This window comes from Castor canadensis, chromosome 3 (genome assembly GCF_047511655.1).
Source record: "Castor canadensis chromosome 3, mCasCan1.hap1v2, whole genome shotgun sequence".
NCBI lineage: Eukaryota > Metazoa > Chordata > Mammalia > Rodentia > Castoridae > Castor > Castor canadensis.
In genome coordinates, this window is record NC_133388.1 from 178284992 (window position 1) to 178309425 (window position 24434).

The 24434-nt window shown below is 37.4% G+C and overlaps 1 protein-coding gene across 9 annotated transcripts in view; it reads right to left on the reverse strand.

The window, feature by feature from the left end:
* Window positions 1-24434, reverse strand: part of Enpp2 (ectonucleotide pyrophosphatase/phosphodiesterase 2) — a 104742-nt gene that overhangs the window by 30163 nt on the left and 50145 nt on the right. For 5 of the 9 annotated variants that reach the window (XM_074069116.1, XM_074069118.1, XM_074069115.1 and 2 more), the window contains exons 9-14: window positions 19848-19903; window positions 15196-15261; window positions 14481-14553; window positions 9858-10013; window positions 7846-7954; window positions 2654-2779 (exon numbers count right to left, since the gene is read on the reverse strand). In XM_074069116.1, the coding sequence (XP_073925217.1) occupies window positions 2654-2779; window positions 7846-7954; window positions 9858-10013; window positions 14481-14553; window positions 15196-15261; window positions 19848-19903 (586 nt within the window). The remainder of the gene's footprint in view (window positions 1-2653; window positions 2780-7845; window positions 7955-9857; window positions 10014-14480; window positions 14554-15195; window positions 15262-19847; window positions 19904-24434) is intronic. The other 4 variants (XM_074069120.1, XM_020167216.2, XM_074069119.1 and 1 more) reach the window with 1 other exon arrangement.

The following is a 24434-nucleotide window of genomic DNA, read 5'->3' on the forward strand; positions in this document are numbered from 1 at the left end:
TTATCTGCAGATCTTTGAAAAAAGTCACCATCCATTTTAAGATGAATCTTCTAATCCATTGAATTATGCTTTTAAAGGGAATTTTGCTTTCATAATATTGTCATATAGGTCTTATTATATTACAGCTCCTTTTCAGCAATAGGCATACACATGCACGCATCGCCTTGGTTTTCACTACTAGCAAACAAAGACTATTTTAGTCCATACTCTGTACTAGCTTCAGGCAAAACTATGTAAATGATGGCTGTGTATAAACAGGATTATATTGTCTCAAGGTCCCCTTTTGGGGGGATTGTGGGGAAAAAGAGGAGATTGTAGGTTGTTTGGATTTTGTTTTGTTTTCAAAAAATTTGCTTTACTATGTCATTATAGAATCAGTAGAAAAGGAAAGCAGCATTCAAAGGAGATACCAACTGTCAGTGCAGCCCTCCCTGGAATATCAGCACTGGTAAAGCAGGCCGTGTCTGGATCATTTGCTCTTACAATTCCCAGGTTCTGCTGTACAGTAGGTCCTCAATAAAATTTATTAGTAAATATTTGTTCACATTGGTTGAAAATGCATGTCCCCTTTTTGAAATGCACATTCCAAAAACTATTTTTAGAACCTTGTTTCTAAAGCTACAAAATCCAAAGCTAAAATATAAATTTCATTCCAATTAAATTGAGGTTAAATTCTAGCTGCATCTTTTAGTGAAAATGGCAACAAGAATGGCTAACCTTCATAGAGTCCAAACCCTATGCCTCTATCACAGCTTTGGAGGCACTTTCTCTCCGGTCATTCATAACAACCCTGAGAGGTAAATGTTATTAGAATCCTCACTAAGCCAACAAGCTTTAAAAGGTGTGGGGAGGGTTTGCACACTGGAATACTCATGTCTTCTGGCCAAGCAAGACATGCTTTGAACCTCTGCACTCTTTGGCCTCATAGTCTGTAAACCATACTCCTCAAAGAAACCAAACTGAGTAAGTTCATGTTCTTTGAAAATGAAGAGAAATAAATATCATTGGACAATCTCATGCTTTGATATTTCCTAGAGAATTATTAGAAAATGCCAAATACTCAAATCTATGTTTGAGATATCAGTCCTTTAATTCTGAGGTCCTCATCTTTCCATTCTACCTGGTCCCACTTTGTATAAGAAAAGGGTAGTGATTAAGAATCAGCAAATCAGGATTCAAATCGCAGCTCTGACACTGTCACTCTCTGAGCTTTCTCCTTCACCCATCTCTAACTCTTAACTGCTACTGTTTATAAAGAGGATAGTAATACATCTCAAATAGGATTATTGGAAGAATTAAAAAATATTTTATATATATACACATATATACACATACCATTGTCATCATAGTATCATATAGCTTAGACATGATAAACAGAAATCTAAGTTACACACACATGATCTCTCATTTAGTCTTCCCCACAATCCTTATTTTACAAATGAGGAAGCTGAGGCATAGAGTGTTTAAGCAGCTTGTCTAATATCACCCAGTGACTACCGAGGATTTGAACCCTGGTATAGCCACCATTTGTGTTCCTTACCACCCCATTCTACTGTCTTTGTGTTGTAGAGTACAAAGCATTTCATTATTGGTCATTATTATTTCACAGGCCCCAAGCAAAGTTTTTCTTCCCCCTAAAACCATCTCCCATTGCATTTGGTGATGTCAACAATACCTCTCAAAATGAAGTTTTTCTTGCATAAGCCCTGAAATGCAAATACTAAATTGGAGAGGTATGCTGAGGAGTTGCATACAGTCTATGGCAATGTCCAATCTATCCCAAGGGATCAAAGATGAGAGGCCACAGAAGACAGGAAAGGAGATGGAAAAAAAAGAAAGAAATGACATTTTGTTTATTTTACAACGTTGCCTGGAGCTGACCTTGGAATATTTCCCATTTGTGTTGACTCAGGAGGTAATTCGGGAAAAACTTCAATTTCTTCAACTTTGAGCTTAGTATCAATTTCTTATTTCTAAGGCTAAAACCTCTAAGTAATACTGAATTTCAAAATGCACTGTGTCTCATAAAACTATGCACTTCTCCAAACCTGGGTGGGCAGCTCTCTAAAATCTTAGTACACAAACTTAAAAAGTGGTATATTACAACCCAAACATGTACAACATAAGTGATAAGATTGTTCCTGTTTATTTCTAATCTTTCAGAACAGTTGCTAATCCCTAAGAGCTTAATATTTTCCTGGGTTCTACTAATCACTTTGACAAAGGGGAAGAGCGCCCTTCCACAAGGCTCCTGAGAACTTTCAGGGTCCACCCTCTCTAATTTCAGCTAAGGAACCAGCCTGAACTTGATGCTGAAAAATTCTTCTTTTGTAAACAGAAGTTATGGTTGTAAACATGCCTCAAATTAAGAACAATTTCCACATGGTAAAAACAAGAGCAAATGTTTATAAATACTACTCTGTGCCAGGAACCACTCTAAACAATATACATAAACTTCCACAACAACCTTACGGAGCTACTGTCTTTTATCATCTCTATTTTAAGACAAATAAACTGGGACTTAGAATTCAAATGACTTATTCAAGGTTACTTGGCTAAGCAGTTAGGAGAGTTAGGATTTTTACCCAACTACTCTAGCTTCAGAGAATAAGCCTTTATCTATTCTACTGTATTATTTTAAGAATCAACTTACACTTAGCATTATTGCTAAATTTGGGTCGAATTCTTCCGAGAGTTCCAGGCACTAAAGTAATATCATCCACATTTGTCAAGTAGTTGCTCAAGAACTCAGTTCTATCACATGTGACATCTTCCATACCTTTTGGAAGGAGAGAAGAGAAAATATTTTCAGATAATATTAAAATTAAAATCCTAAGACTTTCAAACAGACACTGAAGAAGACATCCAAGCAATAACAACTTAGTGGAAGGAATCTTCATGAAAGCTGAAAATACATCAACTTGGTGATCATTTTAAGTTATTGAGTGAGAATAGCAAGAATAGCAAGAAGTAACCATGTTTTTTAAAAAACTATTAACAGTCATTATGAAAAAAGATTTATTCGTCAAAAAAATACTCTAGATTGCTTGAAACTCTTCCCAGCTCGTGGTAGTATACGTAACTAGAATACATGGTTCTGCATTTTTTTACAAAATGTGATTTTCCCATCTCTCCCTCTCTCTCTCTCTCTCTCTCTCTCTCTCTCTCTCTCTCTCTCTCTCTCTCTCTAGTAGAACGCCTATCCTGAGTATATAATCACCAGTCCCTATTCTGTCTTCACTGGTGGCCTTGGACATTACTGACAAAACAATACTGGCAACAAGAGATGAGAAAGAAAAATGTCAGTTCCAATGACCACCCAAACTGAGAAACAAAATAATGCTCAAAACAAGTTGTAAACAATGTAATTAGTCAGAACTGAAAGCTAGCAACTAAAGCACAGAAAGGGCCTAGATAGGGAATTTTGTTTAAACAATCAATGTTCCTCTCTCACACTAAAATTTATTTTTTTGTCCTCCATCAATGAAAGTTTCTTGATCAATAGTGTGAAAACTAATAAAAACAAAAACAATCTCAAATCTTAGAATCACAGACTACAGACCTAGCTGGAACCTTTATTCTCATTTTTAGAATTTATAAAATGGCATGGAATTATGGGGAGTTGATACCCAGTAATCCCCCCACATACAGCATTTCAGATTCCATGGTTTGGGTTACCCAGTCAACATAAGTCCAAAATACTAACAAAAAATTTCAAAAATAAAGTTTTAAAAATTGCCACTCTGAAAAGTATGATGACATCTCTTGCCATCCTGCTCCATCTCACCCAGAACATGAAACTTCCCCTTGTCCAGAATATCTACAATGTATTTGCTACCTACTTCATGGTAGTTGACCAAAAGAAAGAGAAAAACAACATTAACATAACTTGTATTGTAGTATATTCTTGTAATTGTTTATGACAAGTTGTTGTTAATTTCTTACTTGGAGGGGGCGCTGTTTTTTGCTCCCTCCTTGTTAGAGTGAGCTTTTTCTTTCTCAATCCTGGTTATTACTGAACCTAACTGGGCTTAACTGGGGGCGACTGGAGATTCAGAAAAGACACAGGATAGACAGACAGACAGAAAGTGGGTCAGGTGTGTTGGGCACTTGGGTGGAGACGCCCAACCCTAATCGCTTCTTTTCTCTATCTTTATTCTTTAAGGCCTTACTCCTTTACAGTTCTTTAAAACCTTGCTTCTAAAGTCTTCTTTAAAATCTTGCTTAAAACCCCTTTCCTGAGATTGCACTGTCCCATGTTTTCACTTAGTTTATCTTTAGCCTAATCTCTCTGAAAGTCTTTTGCCCCAGGCTTGCAGCCTTTAAAGAAAAGCATTCTCTCTTCAGCTTTCTTAAAGCCTCGGTGCTCAGACTTGCAAAGTCTTGGTCCTCTATCTTGCACTGTCCCGTGTTCTCTTTGGCTTTTCTTTAGCTTCTAAGGCCTATGTTAAAGTTCTTTCTTTGGCTTAGTTTTCTAAGGCCTATGTTATAGTTCTCAGTGCACACTTTCTATCAACCCCTCTTTAGCCATACTTTTTCCTTCAGCAATTTCTCTTTAGCAATTCTTTTCCGTTCCAAAAGCTTCCCACACCAAAAAGCCCAAAGCAAAAGAACCAAGCAAAAGCCCCCCCAAAACCTTCTAAAGCAAAAAGTCTCAAGGCAAAAAGTAAAAAGCTCCCAGCCCTCCTTCAGTGGGCCTTTTATAAACAGCGGCAAACAGGGTGGAACAGAGGCTCTCGGGGAGGGGCGTGACATTATAAGTGGAGAAACCTGCGTTCCTGTTTCTCTGAATGCAAGCTTAGGAGAGGCAGTTGTTCTGCTTTTTTCTGTTTCATGACCGGGGCTGTGCCTATCTCGCCCTACAGGTAAAAGCAACTAAGCTGCATCTTGCCTTGCTTACATCCAGTTCTCATAGGCTTTTCATAATCAGCTCTCCACATTTACTGTGCCTAACTTGTAAATTAAATTTTATCATAATTATGTATGGATAGGAAAAAGACATAGTATATAGGATTCTGTACTATCCTCAAGAGAAATATATCCCCTTTGGATCAGGGGAGACTACTTACTGGCTTGCTTAGCACAACCCAGTATACAAATATTTTCCAAGAAGATAAGTGATTCTGTAAAGGATTCCCTAAGTTTTGTACTAAAGAAATATAACCCAAAGTGACTCAGATATGATAAAATTTAAATGATCACTTCCTGGGTTTTCAGATCCATACCCCCCACACTTTTTTTAAAATACAAACTGGAATGAAGAGAGAGAAAAACATATCTCAACACATCACAAGTATTGTATATCTTGTCCTTTAACATGGTAACCCTCAGGAAGAAAAATTAAAATAATAAACAGCTACTATGTTCTCGTACAATGTTAGCCCAGGAAGTGATTGTCTCCAAATCATTATGAATAGAGGACTAGAAAGATCTTGCATTTGTTAGATTTTTAGACAGTCACTTCTGCTACTCTAGTGGTAAACAATGTCCCTTACTTTCAGAGACCATCAGGCACATTGGCTGAGTGCTTCTCCAACATCGCCATTCCTCTACCTCCAGATCAACTTTGCCTGAGTGAAGTCAGTTTCTCATTATACAGATGACACTCAGGGAGGCCACATAACATGTATAGCATCAAATGGCTCTTAAGAATCCATAGTGAAATTTGAGCTCCACTAAAATGCATTTTGACTTCAAAGCCCATGCCTTGAAACACTAGGCCACATACTGCCTTTTAAGAAGAGATGCTGTAGCTCCCCAGAACCAAAAGGATCTCCTCCTTTTAGAAGCCTGCACACTGACAAAAGGTTTTAATCTGTACATGACCTTTACAGTGCTTCAGCACGTGACTCACTGGGACAATCTATTTCCTAGATGTCTGCCTCCAGCATGTGGAAAATGCTTTCCACACTTCTGGTCAACTTAAATTGAATCAGCTGTGTCATATGCTACAAATTCTCCATCCTGCTTATAGCTAGCCACCTATGACATGATTTTGCAGAGGGTAATATTTAGTCCCCTCAGGGAAAGCAAGTTGTTCATCATAGCTTTTCTTTCTTCCTTCCTTCCTTCCTTCCTTCCTTCCTTCCTTCCTTCCTTCCTCTCTCTTTCTTTCTTTCTTTCCTTCCTTCTTTCTTTCTTTCAGTTTCTCATAAATCTTCAAGGACATTCTGGAAAGAAAACTCCAGGTACAGGGGTATGCAAGGGAGATTCACCAGCCATTCTAAACAGAACTGCAAAAGAGTCAATCAATTTTCCAATTCTTGTCTTCCAAACTCTACTATAAGGGAGTAGCCCCAAAATCCAAGGTCATTATTTCACTTTGATAATTCTGGAATATAGGGAGCTTTCTCTAGTACTCAGTCTGCATGTCTGTGAAATAAGAATGCTCTATGAGGCCCCCTGAGCTGTATAATTATATAATATTCATGATGTTCTTGATGTCCTCAAAAAAAAGGAGGGGGCCTTAATTTTTCTATTTTATGAAGTGATTTAGAAAAATTGCCTCCTAGCCAAGTACATGTTTGTAATCCTAACATATGAGAGGCTGGGGCACAAAGACTGCAAGTTCCATCCTGGGCTACATAACAAGATCCAGAGAGAAAGTGAGAGAGGAAGAGAGACAGATAGAGACAGAGAAGAAAAGAGGAGAGGAGAGGAGGGGAGAGGAGAGGATGGGAAGAAAGGGGAAAGGAGAGAAGAGAAGCCCCATTTCCTACACTGCCCCATCCTCTTGCTTACAGTCTTCTGTATTACATCAGGCCCTCTGGTTTGGACCTTGAATTCCCCAGTGAATTCTCGGAAACCATTTGACTTGTATGCCACATCTTTGACAAGAACCCTACTTCTCTCCCTTCTTAACATACTTAGATTTATCTGTTAATCACACAAATTCTGTAAGCTCTTTTGGGGATGTGGTTCACAGTGACATTTGATTATCACCTGATGCCTTGGATTCACAGAGGAAGTCATTAATATCAGAAATGAAGTGTTTGCAATATTTTAATAGGAGACAAATTTTTGTAGAAAGGCCTTTCCTGAAAGAATAAGGAGATGTAGAAATCCTGCTTTGAATTCAAATAAACCCAGGATCATCTGAGCTTGTCTTATACTATTGAATCATGACCTAATTTCTTTCCCTGTCCCAAAGAAAAGGAAAAAGAGATTAATAATAAACCTTGTATTCTGAGGACAAGAGTTCCTAGGGTCCCTTTCCTCCACACCCTCAGAAACATCTATTTATCTTTTTTGTTGTTGCTGCTGCACCAGGGGTACATTGTGCCATTTACAAAAGTTCTCTTACAATATATCCAAAATACCCTACCTGAATTCACTCTCCTCCATCATTCTCCTTTATCTCCCCCCTCTTCCCATTCCTGGAATAGTTTCAACAGGTCTCATTTTTCCATTTTCATACATGTGTGCACAGTATTTGCACCATGTTCACCCTCCTACACCCTCTCCCCACATCCTCCCCTCTCCAAGCCCCCAAGCAGAACCTGTTCCACCCCCCTGTTCTCTGATTTTGTAAAAGAAAAAAATGACATTTTTGTTTATTCAAAATAACTATAAGGAAGTTTCCTTATGACATTCCCATGTATTTGTTTATTATAATCCAAATTGGTTTGTCTCCTCTATTTTTCTTTCTTCTATCTTAGTCCCCTTCTTATGGTGATTTTCAACAGGTTTAAAAATTCTATATTCATTTTTGTATAGGAAATACATCAACCATATTCACCTTCTTAACTTCCTTCTTTCACCCTCCCTCTCTCATATGTGACCTTCCCTTCGCTGACCTGTTTTTCACAATATTGCTGTATTTGCAAAGAAAAAATAAAGCTTTACCGTGATCTCCAACAAAGATGACATTTACACACCGATGCAGCTTGAGTTGTTTCAGTCCATCCATTAATTGCCCCACAGTTTTGTCAATTTCCCTCAGAGGATTTGTCATCTGGAAAAAAAAAAAGAGAAGTTAGTCCTCTCAGGTTTTTTATTTTATATGTTTATTTTTACCTTTTGGTTTCCATAGCTCTAGCTATTAGAACATTCTGGAAAGAAAATTTCAGGCACAGATGCAGAGCTTTGTCTAGAGGAGATTTTCCTGCCATTTTTAATGGAAATCTGGTCTAAGCACTTTATTCTTTCACGAGAATTAAAACTGCTCCTCATCCAATCCCTTTCAAGATTCTTTGATATAACAATACCAGAAATATTACTAAGATAAATTCTTTTTTTAGAGATAAAACAGCTTCTCCTAAATGTAACATCATTTAAATCCAAGAAATTCAACAGTGACCAGAAAGTCAGATGGATACCTTAAGCCCTTTTTTGCCTGTGTAAAATCTCAGTAGGCTTTGAACGATGGCAAGAAGATAGTGGCTAAGTAAATCAAAAGCAGTTCTGAGGTTAAAATCATAACCTTTCACTGGGCAATAAATTAGAACATCATCATTACTTCTGCAAGCAATAGATTATTAATGGAAGAAGACAGTCTAATAAACAAGCTACTGCTTTTCAAATTAGTTCTTTTCAATCCAAGTTTAAGTGAAATAAGAATCTTCAACAACCCTATGTTAAATAAAAATGAACTGAGTTTGTCCTAGAAGGCTTCCTAATTAGTCTAATGAAATACAAAAACTCAGTTCTCTGAAGAGCATTGCCAAAGCCTAAGAACCATAATCCATCTCTTGTTTTTGCTTCAAATGGAAGTCTAACAACATGGGTAATCCCACATACAAAGACTCCTCAATGTCACTTCTAATAGTGTAATAGAAAGATCTTAAAGAAACATTCGATAGCACTTTAGATTAATTTTACAGCCTAGCGAGCCATCACCCAATACACTCAAGATAACTAAGACAAGAGCAGAAGAGATGAATATCATTTTTGTTAATATATAGACTATCTTCCATTGGCATCGCCTCAGATGATTCAAGACCTTGCCTCATATTATTTCATCAATGAAATCAGGTGGAGGCTTTTATTTCTTCATGACAGGAGTATTTAAAGACCTATCCCAAAGAGTAGATTACAATTCAAAGGTTTAGAATGAGACATGCAGTAATAATCTGAAGGAACCAACAGATGTGGGACTAAGTGAATTTGCTTCTGAGAAAACTGTGCTCTCCTCCAAGACATTTGTGTAGACAAAGAAGTATGAAATGCATAACACATGCTGATCCTTGGCAAGGACTTATTTTCCTTTACTCAGCAGGACAATTCAGGTAAAATCTAAAACCTCCTTCTTAGTGATCAGATCAATCATAAATAAGACACTGCCTCAGAAGTATTTGAAGGTATCAAGAAAAGTGACAACTAACGGCTCCTCTGAATATACTAGAAAGAGTAAATATTACCTCATTATGAGAAAATTCATACCACTCTGCCCATTGCTTTCTCTTACATTCTATCTCAGCTGTTCCTTTATCCGTACTCTAAGACCTTTCCTGATCGCTCAAAGTACAGACCACTAATCTATATCAACTTTCTATTGAGCTCTAATATATATCATTTTTTAAAGTCACATCTACTACCTCGTGGAATTATTCTCAAGAATCAGAGTCCCAACCCATTGCACCTAATTCTGTGCATAAGTGCAAGAAAAACCAATAGAGTTCTCTTCACAGTCACTCCAGCCTAAAGGTCAATACTAGTTTGGGGGCAACTAACTCTAAAAAAGGTAAAAGGCTCCTTTTTTCTGTCATGTTGAAAGTTCAGGAAGTCTTCACTCAGTGTTAACCTCTGAAGTATCCAATTCTCCTGGATTCAAAGCCAATTTTCAAACCAAGGCACCAAAGGAAACCTTCAGCTCAGACCTGCCCGCCACAAAGCTTTGGAACAATAGATAAACTTACTTTGTCCTGATGAGCTTCCGCTGCATAATGATCCATCCTATGTAATTTTCTTCTTCTTTTCTTTGGAGGAGCAATTGGTCTTTCCTGTCTCCTCTTAGGGGCAACTTTCCTCTTAGGTCTCTTAGCCGGAGTAAGAGGTGAGCCATAACTACTCTCCTGTACTGGCGGATAGAGATGTCTGGACTCAGAAGACGTCTCTCCCTCTGGGTCAGGTAATAAACTCATACTTTCCCAGTTGAGGACAGCAGAGTCTTAGTTGGAAAAACTAATTCTCCTGAACTCACAACACATCAGTTGAGAGATGACTAAGGAACCTCTATAGAGAAAAACCTCCTAAATGGGTCTCGAGGCTGTTGCCACAGCTTCTTCGTGAGAACATGAATATATTTTAGGAGTATCTAGTCATGTGAGCTTCTTTTGGCTGAAAAGCCTACTTATGGTTATAGCTGAAGATGATATTAGAGAGATTCTGTATTCCATGACTCCTACATTTGGGAGATACTCGTCCTTGGTTATAAAAAGCTCTCCATGTATAAAACACTAGCTTACAACCAAACAGAATGATAGTCATTTGGTCATCTCAAGATAACAAAGAGGTTCATGTAAGTGGTTCCACATCAGAAACTGATGGATATCTATCTGTTCACACCACCAAATATATCAGGGAACTGTCATCCTCAGTGGCAAGGATCAGAGGAAAAATTTTAAACCAAGGATGAAATGAAACAATAAGCAATCCTCCTTGGTCCTGATGTACTTGCACAAATCAGGACTTTCAGCAGGAGAGAGAACTTCTCACTGACAACTGACATTTCCAGAACAGAGGAACTCTAATATAAGTAGTGCTGTATTTTTAGAAATTCTCTTTGAAAATTAGCTAAAATGTGAAAAGTCATCCGAAGCTCTTTGTCTTGGTACATAGACCAAGAAAGTCTCTAGATACACTCTTGCTATCAGAAGTCCCTTGTTTGGGGGGAATAGCAGTGCTATAGGTTTTGTTTGAATCTAATGAAGAACTCCAAATGCTGGAGAAAATCCAGCCCCTGATTTGCTGATGGTGCAAAGGTGAATTAAAGCAGCAAGCCCTGCTGTCTACCTAGCTACCTTCTCTCTTGCCTGGACTGTTCCAAGAGCCATTCGGATGCAGGCAGGGGCAGGAGGAGGAACAATGTTAGTGTTTCCAAGAAGGAGGACATCTGCCATGCAGCTGCACTGCTTCCAGGGCAAGCGACTGCAAGGATGCTTCTGTTTCTGACTCACCCTCCTTCTCCGGCAAAGCGATCAAAAGACTCAGCCCCACAGACTTTGCTTTGGTTTGGTTTCACTGCTTCTAGTTTTAGGCAAATCTCCACGGGAAGAGCAAGAAAAGGAAAAGAGGGATTTTCCATTTCATGGTCACCAAGTACATTCTGCTAGTGCTCAAATCTGCCCATCAAACACGAGGCCATTTGCAAGAGACTTCAACATTCCAAACACTCCCAAGGCAAGCCCATCTGATTGCAGCAGGTTAGAGTTGCAGAAGAAGTAGGATTTAGGCAAACTGAGTTTTCATCCAGTGATTATAAATGCACGTATTTCCTTCTTCAAATGTTAGAGGTAAATGAAAGCTAAGTTTTCACTGACCAGCCACACTTTAGCCTGAATTTAGACATTTCAGCCTGAGATTATTAAGAGGGGGGGAACTTTCCTGCTTTTCAGAAGGATTCTTTGCCATCTGAAGGTAGGGACCAGCCAGCCAAAGCTCTGCCTCTAGGCCCAGAAAAGCAGCCCAACAAAAGGTCACAGAGAAAGCAAAGAAAGTCAAAGAGAAAAAGATTGCGCCAATAATCAAAAGCAAGCACACTTTTAAACATTCACCATTACACTATGAAACCAGGAGCAACACACCATTTCATGAAGCTATTGGCCCAATGTTAGCTGATCTCACTTAATAGCCTTTGATGTTACTTTATCTTGAAAAAAAAAAAGTGTACTAAAAGATTAAGCATGGAAAGCACAAACTTCAATTGAAATCATCTTGCCAGGCATATAGCGTTTTGCTCGATAGAAACATCTCACTTAAATTTCAGATGAAGTTATTTTTTTCATTATATGTGAAAGGAACATATTGCTGATTTTAAAATACATTTCAGCTAGTATGTATAGTTGTTTCATGCATGATGAAAGTGTATGGTGATATAGGCAATATAGGTGTGGCAGCTAATCAGCTATGACAGAAGAGAGGTTTTGCTGATCTGTTTGGTTTCGTGTTTTAAAAGTATAAACTATTAACCGGTGGAGTGGATCAAGAGGTAGAGAGCCTGCCTAGCAAGCTTGAGGCCCTGAGTTCACACCCTAGTACCACCAACAAAAAAAAAAGTGTAAACTATTTTATTTGGTTTCACTTTTAGTTAAAATAAATTTCCTAAAAATAGTTGAAATCTGAAAACATTTCTTTCTTTATGAGAAAGTAAACAGGTTATCAGATAACAATTACTGAAGATAAACTTTAAGGTATCCAATTAAGAGTGTTTACTCAGTAGATGCATGAAAAAACTCCAGTGGCAAGAAGTATTAGTACTAAAAATAAGATAACATGAAGAGTTCCAAGTCTTAATTCAAAATTACTATAGAAAAAAAATATGAATATTCACGAGCAGTCCTGGACAAAGAAACTATCATTACAGCAAATTAAGTGTTGTGCTTCATTTATTCATTGTTCAGTACTTAAAAAAAAACTTGTATCTTAATTAAAATGCATACGCATATACTTTAAATAGGTCATTGGAACTGAACTACACATATCAGAAATCCAAAGATGCTTATGGATACAGATCATATTTTGCTAAGTCATGTAACTTAAGGTATAAGGTAAGTTATACATTATCTATATTGTTAAAACCACTTTTGTCATAAAGAAAATGCCATGTGTGATTTGAACATAGTCATTTAGGGACCACTTTGCTTATTCCCTGGACTGAAGGAGGGTTCAATGATTCCAGCAGAAGGACTGTAGTCTGGGAATCAGAGTTCCGAGGATGTCTCCAACTTTTCTACTTACCAGCCAAGTAGCTTGAGCAGCCCCAAACTTCTTCAAGTACTAGCCTCCTACTTTTAAAAGAATAGCTAAAACCAATACCAATCTCTGTTTTGCCTTCCCTCAGGGTCTTTTAAGTGATATAATTCAAACAAAGTTGAACTTGTAAATAGAGCACATGGAAGTGCTTGTGAGGATTTTTTTTTAACATTTTAATAAGATGTGGTTCCTTTTGTTCACTTTAGAATAATCTCAAAGAAAGTCATCCTAAAGATAAAACAGCTATTCTTGCTTTGGTTTTCTTTCCTGGCAAAATAAGATTTGTGTTTCATGTATGCAGATTAGAAAAGGAGCTTCAGACTTATATGACTTCAGTGATGTAAGACAAATTAAGAATGGTTTCACATAGCCTATTAGTTTCTAGTGCTTAGAAAAAAAATCTCTGACCACTGAATTGATATTAAAGCATTCAGAAATCCTTATGGCTTCTTGGTATTCATTGTCTTTGTTTAGATGTTCTGAAACGTGTTCAAAAATACTTATCCCTGATACATGTATCTATATCTCCAACTTTTCCCTATGCTGAACATGGTAAATTTAATTACGGGCAACAGTGTTGTCATAAAATCTGACAGGCTGTCAGAAAATTAGAAAGAGCATCCATCAGCAAAGGTTTTTTTAAATTATTTAATGACTAAAATGTCATTATGTTAATGTAGACTGATCACCCCTATTAAGAAAGAAAAACATAATAAAATATTTAACAGTCGAGACTTGTAGACTTCACCATATTTTGTAATGATTTCTGCTAAAATGTTAGGAACATTTTCATCCCAGATGAGAGGGAACATAATAAAATACAACCATCCCTTTCCCACCTCCTGAATGCAAAGTTATATTGCATCCTACCTTACTGCATTCTACTAAAATGGCTGAGTTTTTAATTAAAGAATGCCATACAGCTCAGCCAAACATATTCATCAAGCAGTGTGTTTCTCTCAATTAATAATGCACTTTTCCTTGAGAAGTGATGGATATGTTCACAGTCTTGAATGTGGTGATGGGGTTCACAGTGTAAGCATCTGTCACAATTCATCCAATAAAAAAGTTGCCAGTACTATACCATATGGCAGGTTGATTGTACCTGCTAAGGCTATTAGTGCTCCTCAGCTAACCTATCCTGTTTTAATCATTTTAAAGGGGTTGAAATTTAATTGTAATGTCTTACAGTGGAAGTTTCATCTCCAGGGCCTTTTCCGCTCCTACCACACTGATGGTCAATGCCATCCTCTCCCAACCCCTACACCTATGACTGATGCCTACAAGGCTGGAATATATCCTAGTTCCCCTTAACTCCAAGTTTAGAATGATTCAATATCAAAGCAATCTGAAATGAAGTTCCTGTAAGAGAAACAAATACATTTAAAATGTTTCAAGTGTTCCATTTGAGATTGATGTAAGTGCTTTTAGTCTTGTAATTATTTGACTATGTATGAACCTTGTAGATACAAACCATTCCCAAAGACTCTGTACAAATCCTGAAATAGGTAAGAAGACCAAGTAGCCAGGGAAACAGGTTCCCCTCAGGCAGATGATAAACTACTAACCTCAGGGCCAAAAGGGCCATATTTGTGTCCAGAGAAGTCAGGTTGCTCAGAATAGAAGGCATAGACTGAAGGCCTACAGCAAAAAAAATTGAAAGGTTCAGAATCTCCCCAGACCACACATAACAAAGACTATCAAACAACCCTATATGAAAACCCATCAAATTTAATCTCCCATCCACTGTTATTATTACTATGGAAAACTTTTCTTTTTTTATTGCTTCCACAATCACCATCCTCTACACCACCCCAACCGTAGTAACTGCCTGGTACCACTTTCAGGAACCCAACGTCACAAGGAAAATCTGAATCGATACTCAGGCCTTTGATCCTTAAGACAACCGAGCCCAGAGATAATTCACATAGGCCACGTAATCTGCAGCCTGAAAGAAGAACGAACTCCACTCAAGTGAAAAGTCAGTCTTAATGCTTCTCAATCCTTGAGATGCTGATAGTTCATTTATCAAAGCCAGAAACTCCCTTCAATTCTGCTGTAGTAGCCAGGATTAACAGCTATACTAATCCATGTAATTAAATGGTCCCCAATAACTAAAGCCTTCTTAGGGAAATAACGCGTAAGGCTAATAACCACAAAACTTTAATAACACCAGTCCTTGGCTGGCTTCTATTTCACAGTCCCTATAGTGTTTCTTCCAACTCTAACCTAAGAAAGAAATGGACTGGAGAAAGAAGAGAGAAAGACAAAAGAGATAAATACCTCTCGCTGTCTGGCAGTGTCAGCCACTGTAGGATGGTTAATATTCTCCGCTCATGAGGGATGGAGCTGTGGGGTCATAACAAGCAAAACATGTGGTTAGGTTGCATTTCCACAAATTCAAGCTGATGAGCACTTGCTCTTGCACCCGGCCAAATGCTCTCTATTTACCACCATCTGTTTTCACTTCATTGCAGTAAAAGGCCCTCTTTGGAATTAGTGCTTAAACTTCCATTTCCATTTGCAACATGACATTGCTCAATCCCTTCCATAGAAGACTAGACTGGAAATTCTGATTCATCATCAAAATAGGAACCTGTCTTGCTGATCAGAAACTTTGCTACAGGCAGAAGGGACCCTGGCTTCAGAATCATTGTTGCTTAGTGGGTCAGCCAGTAGCTAGAACAGAAGACATCAGTATTTCCACACCCAGTCTGCCTTTCGCTGGCATAATGACCTCTGCTGACCTTCAACCCTCTCAAACTCTCTCTGCCTCAGTTTGCTCATCAGTAAAATAAAGATAACAGCAAAGCATGCCACATGGCTTGAATGAAACAAGTCAAGTAACGGACATGCATAATAGCTAGTACATAGTAAGTGCTAACAAATAATCTCATTTTATTAATGAATATAATTAGGTATATCATTCTGCCTTTAAATACCTATGACTTTAAAAACCATTACCTAACCTAAAACCTTACATTCCTCCTCTATAAAATAATAGGTTAGGGAAGTATTCTTGAAATTCTCTTCCAGCTCTATAAAAATCTATCAAGGATAGGCACATATAATTATGAGACGGACAAAAAGGGTATAATCTTCATCCACAATGACTTTTGTGTTTAAGTCTCATTCCTCTGTTAAAATATAATTACCCTAAGCCTGACTTTAAGAGCGCTCAGCTAACATAATAGTACTGCATCCTGGGCTGAGTTACAGTAGGATGCTCACAAGCTAAGCAGTATCTTGACTTATGGGGAAATTCACTCACTCTTTCTTACAAAGCAACACAACATGATTTTCTGCCCCCTCATCCAAGATTGGGCATTAGAGACATTTTCCTAAAGAATTCAAAGTAAAACACAACTTTGTGGTGAGGGAAGATTATTGCCAGACACTGGATGAGCCATTTAAACTTTTACTCTTAATAGACATGAGTAAGCAAGCTAGGACAATGATAAATGCAGCAGCCATGGTAGATTGCTAGAGCTGGCAGAGTCTCCTTTCCAACAGCCTCTCCCATTCCCCACCATCACCACCTACCCCTACTGGCTCCACCTAGCTCTCATCTCAGAAAATTCTCTCTGTTCTGGCAGTCTCTCTGTCTAGAACTATCATAGAAGACCAGAAACTCATGCCATAAAATGAGTCCTGATTTTAAAATACTCCAACGCTATTGAACAAATATGGACCTGTTTATTATATCCCATAATTGAAATAGGCATAGCAAAGCCAGATTAATCACTTATGGAATTTAATTCTTCAGCTTTAGAAATCCTTTCTATCTAAACAAAATAATTAGAATTGAATATTTTGAATTCTTTCCTAACTTAAAAAAGTCAATGCTGTAGCTTTTTCATTTTACCTGATTTCACTACCTACCTGAAAGCTGCTTTATTTTATGTGATTGGTATTAAGTCATAAATATGGACTCTAATGAACCCAATCCTAACACTAATGGAAAAATACAATGGAATATGTGTCTAAGTCAGAAGGCTCACCCTTTAACACCCTTGTTGGATGGGGTACTTGAACAGTAATAAGGAATTAAAGACACCAGCTCAGAAGCCAGAACAGCAGTACCTACTCACAAAGTAGTTGTAAGGATTAAAAGAGATAATACATGAAAAATGCTTAAAATAGTGCCAGGAGCATAGAACAGGTTTAGAAAAAATGTCAGCTTTTAGCAACATGTGCTAAAAGCACATGTTGGATTTAGAGGCTCACAGAGATGATACATTCATTCATGAAATATTTGTTAAAGACATATTATATTCAAGACATATGTATAAACATAAATAAAGATACAAGATAGTCCCATCAAAATGCTGTGATGGGACCTCTTGTAATTGCTTTAAGAAGGGTGAGGAGGGGACTGAGGGGGAGGACAATGGGGGCAATGAAAATAATGTACAATATAAGTCTAATTGGAATTGTCACTATGAATCCCCCCTGTACAATGAATATATCCTAATAAAATATTATAATTTAAAAATGCTATGACGAAGTCTCCTCCTCTTCTTAGAGAAGATAAGCAGGTGGTTATCACTTCCTGGGCAGGGGGCATTACTGTGTGTGTGTGTGTGTGTGTGTGTGTGTGTTAGGAGACTAAGATGAAGACTCTGGAGGTCTGAGTGTCCATATTATGTGTGAAATCTGGCACAACATTTAACCACTCTCTTAAATAAGGATTTAGACAAGGTCTCTAAGTTCTCTAAGAGTTCATCATAAAATAACCCCATAGATCAAAGAGACATGGTCCTTAGCCATTAGTGTTTCAAACACAATTTAGAGACAATACAATTAAATTTGACCAAAGTGTGCAAGCAGAAAGGAAATAGGGTACATGTCACTGAATAAACCATCACTGATTGAAGAAGACTTTGTTTTGAGATCAAATATATTAGGCATCATCAGAAGAAAAGGGAAAAAAATGAAAATAAAAAATCAAGGACTAGATGAAGTATTTAGTGGTAAAAGAGAAAAAAATTTGTCTTAAAATATAGAGAGAGACATCATCTAGTCAATGTTGAAAGACAATGTGAATAAGAAAATGAATACCACTTATCGCTTGTTCTGTATGTACCAAGTGCCCTTACAAGTACTTTAAACAAGTTAACTCATTCTGTCTTCATAACACCCTATGATAAAGGTACTGTAATTCCCACTAAAGATGAGAACATTGATTTGTTGAGAGAGTAAATCATTTGTCCGAGGTCAAAAATCTCTCATAAGTAGTAGAGCTAGGGTTAGACTCAATCTAAACACTCATGGAAAATGGGAATTATTGTCTTTAAATAGGAAGATGATTTTGGAATGAAATATATTATTTAAAAAGCAAGAATGTAATCCTGGGTTGCCATATAGAACCATGTTAAAAAATGGCCTTCAAAGTCTAAGTCTATGGTTTAAATCTGGTTTTAAATTTTAATTTTTTTAGAATTTACTACATGTAGATTTCCTTGTTATACACATATTATACATATCCTTAAATAACTGGAAGTAAAAGCATATTTTTTAAAGTTATAAAAAGCTTCAAAAAAGGAGCAGGGAGCAGAAAATAAATGAATCTAAGTCGTATCCAGAACAGAGATAATAGTCTGAGAAGCAAAGCAAAACTAAAGACATCTTTTGAATACACAAAAGCCACCTTCTTATAAGTGGTTTCAAATGGGTGGAGAAAATTGTCATTCAAAACCAGAACACTGGGCCTTTTCAAGGAAGCCTTGCAGCAGTTTCAGGGGGGTAGGGTGGGGACTAAGTATTAATTATGTTGTTGGCTCCTCTCCATTCCAACTCATTTGCTGGGCGAATGAGTTACAGAGTAGAAGAAATCCCTTCTATAAGCATCTGTGACAGTAAAGGGTTAAAAAATGTAATATGTAAGATTAAATTAGTAAATCAACATGTTCCTTACATTAAGCAGTGTCACTTCCAACATACCCGTGCTTATTTCTCAACTCAGAAACTTCTTTGGAAAAATACTTTTAAAGAGACACTCTGTCTTAGCTTCAAATCACCCAAACCAATTTCAATTTAAGCCTTCAAATCTGAAAAAGCTGCCTTTGTTCCTGAATCTGGAGAATATAGATGGTACCATTCTGGATTAATCTGAACCTGTGATTGCTCTCAGCACACTACTATTATAGAATACTTAGATTTTTGTTGAAGCATAACAGGCAAATATGGAAACAGCTTTAGGTGGTTTAAAAAAAAAAAAAAAGGATGGAAAGAACATCTCAGTGGGAACAAAATCGCCATGAAAGTTGAAACAGATTCCTTTACTTGCTAAGGAGCCTTAAAAATAATCAACATGTTGACAATTTTATTAAGTAAATTTCATCTTCAGGCTTATAAACATTAACTACTAATCCCCTCATTGCCCCTGAAGAAGTGAGAAGTAGTACCATTTTCTTATTAGAGAAATCCTAAAGTTCAGTAGAAAATGGAGGCTTTCCCATAGTCTCTCCTGTCTGGAACATCCAATCTCTATACCTCTCCATCAGCTCCCCAGTTGTCTAAGACTACACTAGATTTTTAAATTTGTTAACCAAAATAAATATAGCATGTTGTAATATATTTACAGAAAATGATAATGCAAGTCACAGCAAGTCTAAGAGAAATATACATTCCCTAGGTGGCAAGTTACTAAAATCCTATAAAGAAGAATAAAAAGATCTAGAATGGGTAAAATAAGAGAAAAATCTTCCTTACTTAAAGAATGGGGAAAAAGGAAAGATAGAGGAGGAAGAGGTAGAAAGAGGGACAGAGAAAAGGCCTTAGAAAAAAATACCTGGAAAGTTATTCGGAGTCAGCAAATACTCCAAAGATTGATATTTTTACATCTAACTGAAACAAAATCAACACTGAATTGGTGTTTCATAAATTATCATAGCTTTAATTTTATAAACATTGACAAAACAAAGGTAACTTACACAGACCAAAAGAATGTTCCAGCTCTCACCCCTTGCTTGGTGGCTGTAATCCATAGCTAATGAGGAAAACATAAGAGGCTTATAATATGTTCTGAGTTGTGGTCAAAGAAGAAAAAGGTTTTAAAATGTATTAGATCTGATATTTTATACTCTACTCACACCCCACCATAAATTTTGCATTATTTGCAACCATTTTTTTTTCACATCTGGAAGTCAGAATCATTGTTTCCATAAATGTTATTCAATACATTCTCTGCAAAAGCTCTCAAAACTTCTGCTACAATTCTAGTGACGTTTTTTTAAATTCTGATTTCATCTCAAAAGTCTCTCTCTTCTGTACCTGTCTTTTCTGATAATTGCTTTGAACATTTCACTCAGATGGCAGAATTCTGCTCATCAAAGGACCCATGAGTGGACCATATGTTTCCTTCAATATTGAAAGCCTTACCAAGGAGAGCCTCAATTTGGCACCCAGATGTCAGAATCCTGGAACCTAGCTCGTCTTGTTTGACTTTAAACTAGATGTGAGAAGAAGAAAAAAGGCTAATGTTTAATCTGGATTTTGCCTGTATCTTTTATCTAGCTTTTTAGTAAATGGGATTTTAGGGAAAAGATCCTACAATAAGTTAGGTGAACTAATCATTCATTAGGGCTTTTAAATATCATGGATTTATAGCTCATGCTGTTGTGAGATAAAAGAGGCTGTAATCAGGCAGCCTGGATTTTAAAACGCTTCTGTCACTTACCAACCATGTGGTCTTCTAGCAAGTTACTCTGATATTAGCATAAATTAATTGCATAAAAGGGTCTTGTCATATTTCCATACATGCATATAATGTACTTTGATCAAATTCACCCCCTCTTTCTTAACCCACCTCCATCCTTCCCCATCTTTTTTTTTCTCCCCCACCTTTTAAACAGTCTTTGTAGTTAGCATCTCTGGAGTTCAGTTTCCTATAAAATCCAGAAAACATTTTCTAGTGCATAAGATTATTCTATACTCTAATGAGTAAACACATTTTAAATCCTTAAACCAGCATTTTAGCATTTGGTAAATACTCAATTTCAGTCTTTATTATTATATAACAATGGAAATAAATTGAATCCAGTTATTCTAAGAACATTAAAAGCTGCTTAGGGTAGCAACTGTCCCAATGAATGGAAGTCTGTGAGAAGAAATCCTCTTACTTGAAGAGAATAGAAGCTAATGAGGGAGAACTATAGTTTGTTATGACATCAAAAAAAAAATCTAGGAATTATAGCCTGTCCATTTTCTGGTTTCTTTGCATCTAGACTTCAGAGGTATTTTATAACTCTAGTAAAAACCTTTAACTTCTGTAGAAATACATAGCTGGAAGGTATATGGAATTCAGGAGTTTGGTCATGGTTTGGGAAACTCTAAAAAGATCCAAGATCCCCTTGGAGCAGCTAGAAATCCCCATCTTAAAAATCATAGTTTCTGTAGCTGACAAGTGGGGGATAGGGTGGGACATCACAGATCACCTCTCAGATCCATGGGGCTCTGAGCTGCTGGTGGGTTTCATCAGCATGGGAGCATGGGAGAGGTGGGGTCCTCCCCCATTCCCATGGCTACCGTTTGACCTAGACCTGTGGTTCTCCAGGATGACTCAGAGAAACAGGAATCTCAGATTGCTCTGAGTGCCTCCCATAGATTTGGTCCATAGTATCTTTCCACTTTGTGGACAAGCTCTGGCATACACAACCAGGATTCAAAACATTTCATTCATTCTTGTCCTAGCACTACCATTAGCAAGAAGATGAACTCAAACTAAATGCTGGCCACCCTACAGGTGCTTCAAAACTATGCCAGTTCATATAGAGGTCAGTTTCTTATACTATGGGATCTATTTTTATACTTACTTTAATTTCACTGACACAAGCTTAGTATATTCATATCCAAACAACTTCCTAGAAAAACTAGTGCCTTGCTAGTTCCAAGGATATTGTACCAAGCAATATTTGACATACATGAAATATAAGAGCAATCTGGTATTTTCTAAAGGAAAAAAATTTTAATGCAAATTTTTCAAATGATGACCCTACACTTTCCAAAATTGTATTGTAGAATACATTCTGGTGTTGGCATTATCTGGGCAACAGGAAGTCCTAGAAACAGCTTTTCATTCAGGTAACCTCCAGGACACCAGAAATCTTTGTAGTATTAAAAGGATATATGTGAAGAGTGAAGATGACAAAGTGAGGATGTCACAATGATTCTGATGGCCCTCACCAAAGAAAATCATGAATGAGGAAGCAGAAGGAAGGATTGAAACCCTTGATTGGGCTGGTCAACAAAGCACCCCCAGTTTCCTGGCCTGGCCCAACTCCTTCTTGCCTCAGGTAGCTAACCTGACCAAGATTGGTCACCATTTGGCTGTGGTTTGACGCCTTTCCCTCAGCAGTCTGTCTTTATATGCTACACTTTGATTACACTCCCTTCCTTGTCCTCCCATCCCAGAATACTCCTGAGTGAAATGTCTAATACGTGATATTAAAGCATTTGTAATAAATCATTTATGCTGATAAAAACTTATTCTGATGCCAAAACTCAGAGTCACTTGTTCTTTATACTTTTCTGTACTTTCCAAAAATTTTACTGTGACACATTTTCATAATCAGAAAATAAAACTAAAAGATGTGAACAATGAAGACTATTTAGAGGTTAAGAAGTATCTTTCTTGCCAGGCATGGTGGCTCATGCCTGTAATCCCAGCACTAGGGAGGCTGAGGCAGGAGGATCACGAGTTCAAGGCCAGCCTGGGCTATCTTGAAATACTTAGAGAGACCCTATCTCAAAAAAAAAAGAACAAAAGTGTCTTTCTTCTGAAAAAAGCAGGAAAATTCTCCCTGCTTCTTGGTAAATATCATTCTGACTATATATCCTAAAAGAAAATAGGGGGGATATTGTCAGAAGAGGACAAGAAATGAATGAACAAATAATAGAGAACACCTGAAATTTAAAAAACACATTTTAAAATCTCAAACAAAAGAATCCTAGCATTCTTGAGACAGCTGATCTGTCAAGGTTCAGCAAATGATGCAAGATTAAAACACAAAGAAAGTTTATCCACCATGCCCTGTGCTGCTGTAAAGGTTTCTTTACAGATCACACATGTGTATGCTACATGTTAGGGCTCAGAAGTTCAGTGAAGAAGTCACCAAGAGAAAAAAGGCACTAAAATGGTGCAAAAGAATAAAACTGAAAACAGCCATACAGAGCTATAAAAAAAGAAAGAAGCTTCCTGGCTCCTTATTATTTCAAAGAAATGTGAGTTATGATTTCTCTGAACTTGAATGCAAGTATCAATTTCCTCACAGATTGTTTAAAAAAAAAAACTAAAAAATAAGCTAAGAAAACACAGAGTTTGGGCTTCCTGCCTTTAATCCCAGTAATTCTCCCATTGCTCTTTTTTTATCTGGGGGCCCAACTTTCAACATCTGTGCCCTAGATGTCACAGTTTGAAATGCCAAAAATGGGAATCATATTGTATCTTCTTTTTATGTTACCAGGAATATATTGAGCTTCCCTATGGAACCAGGGATTTCAATGTGAAATTAGGTGTCTTTTAAAATTAAATAATGTATTAGGTATGGGACAAGAACAGAAGCTTTGAAAAAGAAAATAGGCAAAAAATATTTTTAAAAAACATATATTGCTATTTTAGTCATTTTAACAGTTCTTTGCAAAGAAATTTTCCTTTGCATTCAAAATCACAGAATTCTGAGAGACCAGAGGGGTCCCAACATCGCAGAAGCAAATGGGTGACTGAGGGTCAGGAGACACTAAGGACTCCAGAGTTAGGGTGCAGCAGAACATACCATGGACCGTTGTGCTGCTGTGCAGGTGCTTATAGCCAGGGCAGGTGAGTGATAGACCCATGGCCATGGAGATGCCAAGACTAAGATGTTCTTAAGGATGATCTACCCTAGGGGAAGCACAGGTAAAACCCGGCCTCAGAAGAAAGTGTAGCGCAGCTCAACCCAAAACCAAGTAGTGGAGCATCTAAATGTACCAGGCTCTGGGTTAGGTATTCAGATTAGAGATAAATAAGTCAGTCCCTATCCCCACAGGACCCACAGGATAAAGGAGACATGTAAATACCCAGTGTCAAAGGGAGGTGATCAGATAGATGTATGGTAGAAAAAAATATATATGAACAACAAAAGGTTCAGTTAGCTGAGGCAGGGCAGAAAGAGCTTTGGGAAGGCTTCTGGGAACACATACTTCAACTGAATTTGGAAGATAATTGACTAGCAGGCAAAGAAACTCATCTCAACAAAGTACCTTAAGGCTTGCAAGAGAGCTGAGCTCATCCTAAATACATTAAGATAGAGGACAAAGAGGGCTGGGGGTGTGGCTCAGTGCTAGAACACATGCTCAGCCTGCACCCTCCACCACCACCACCCTGACCTGGGTTCAATCTCCAGAAACAGCAGCAAAAACAGAAAAGATACAGAACAAAGAGAAAAACAACTATGGATCTCTAGTAGTATATGGCAAAAGCAACAGACTAAAGAAAAGGCAAAATTTTCCTGAACAGAAAGCAAAGCCTCCCCCACCAGGAT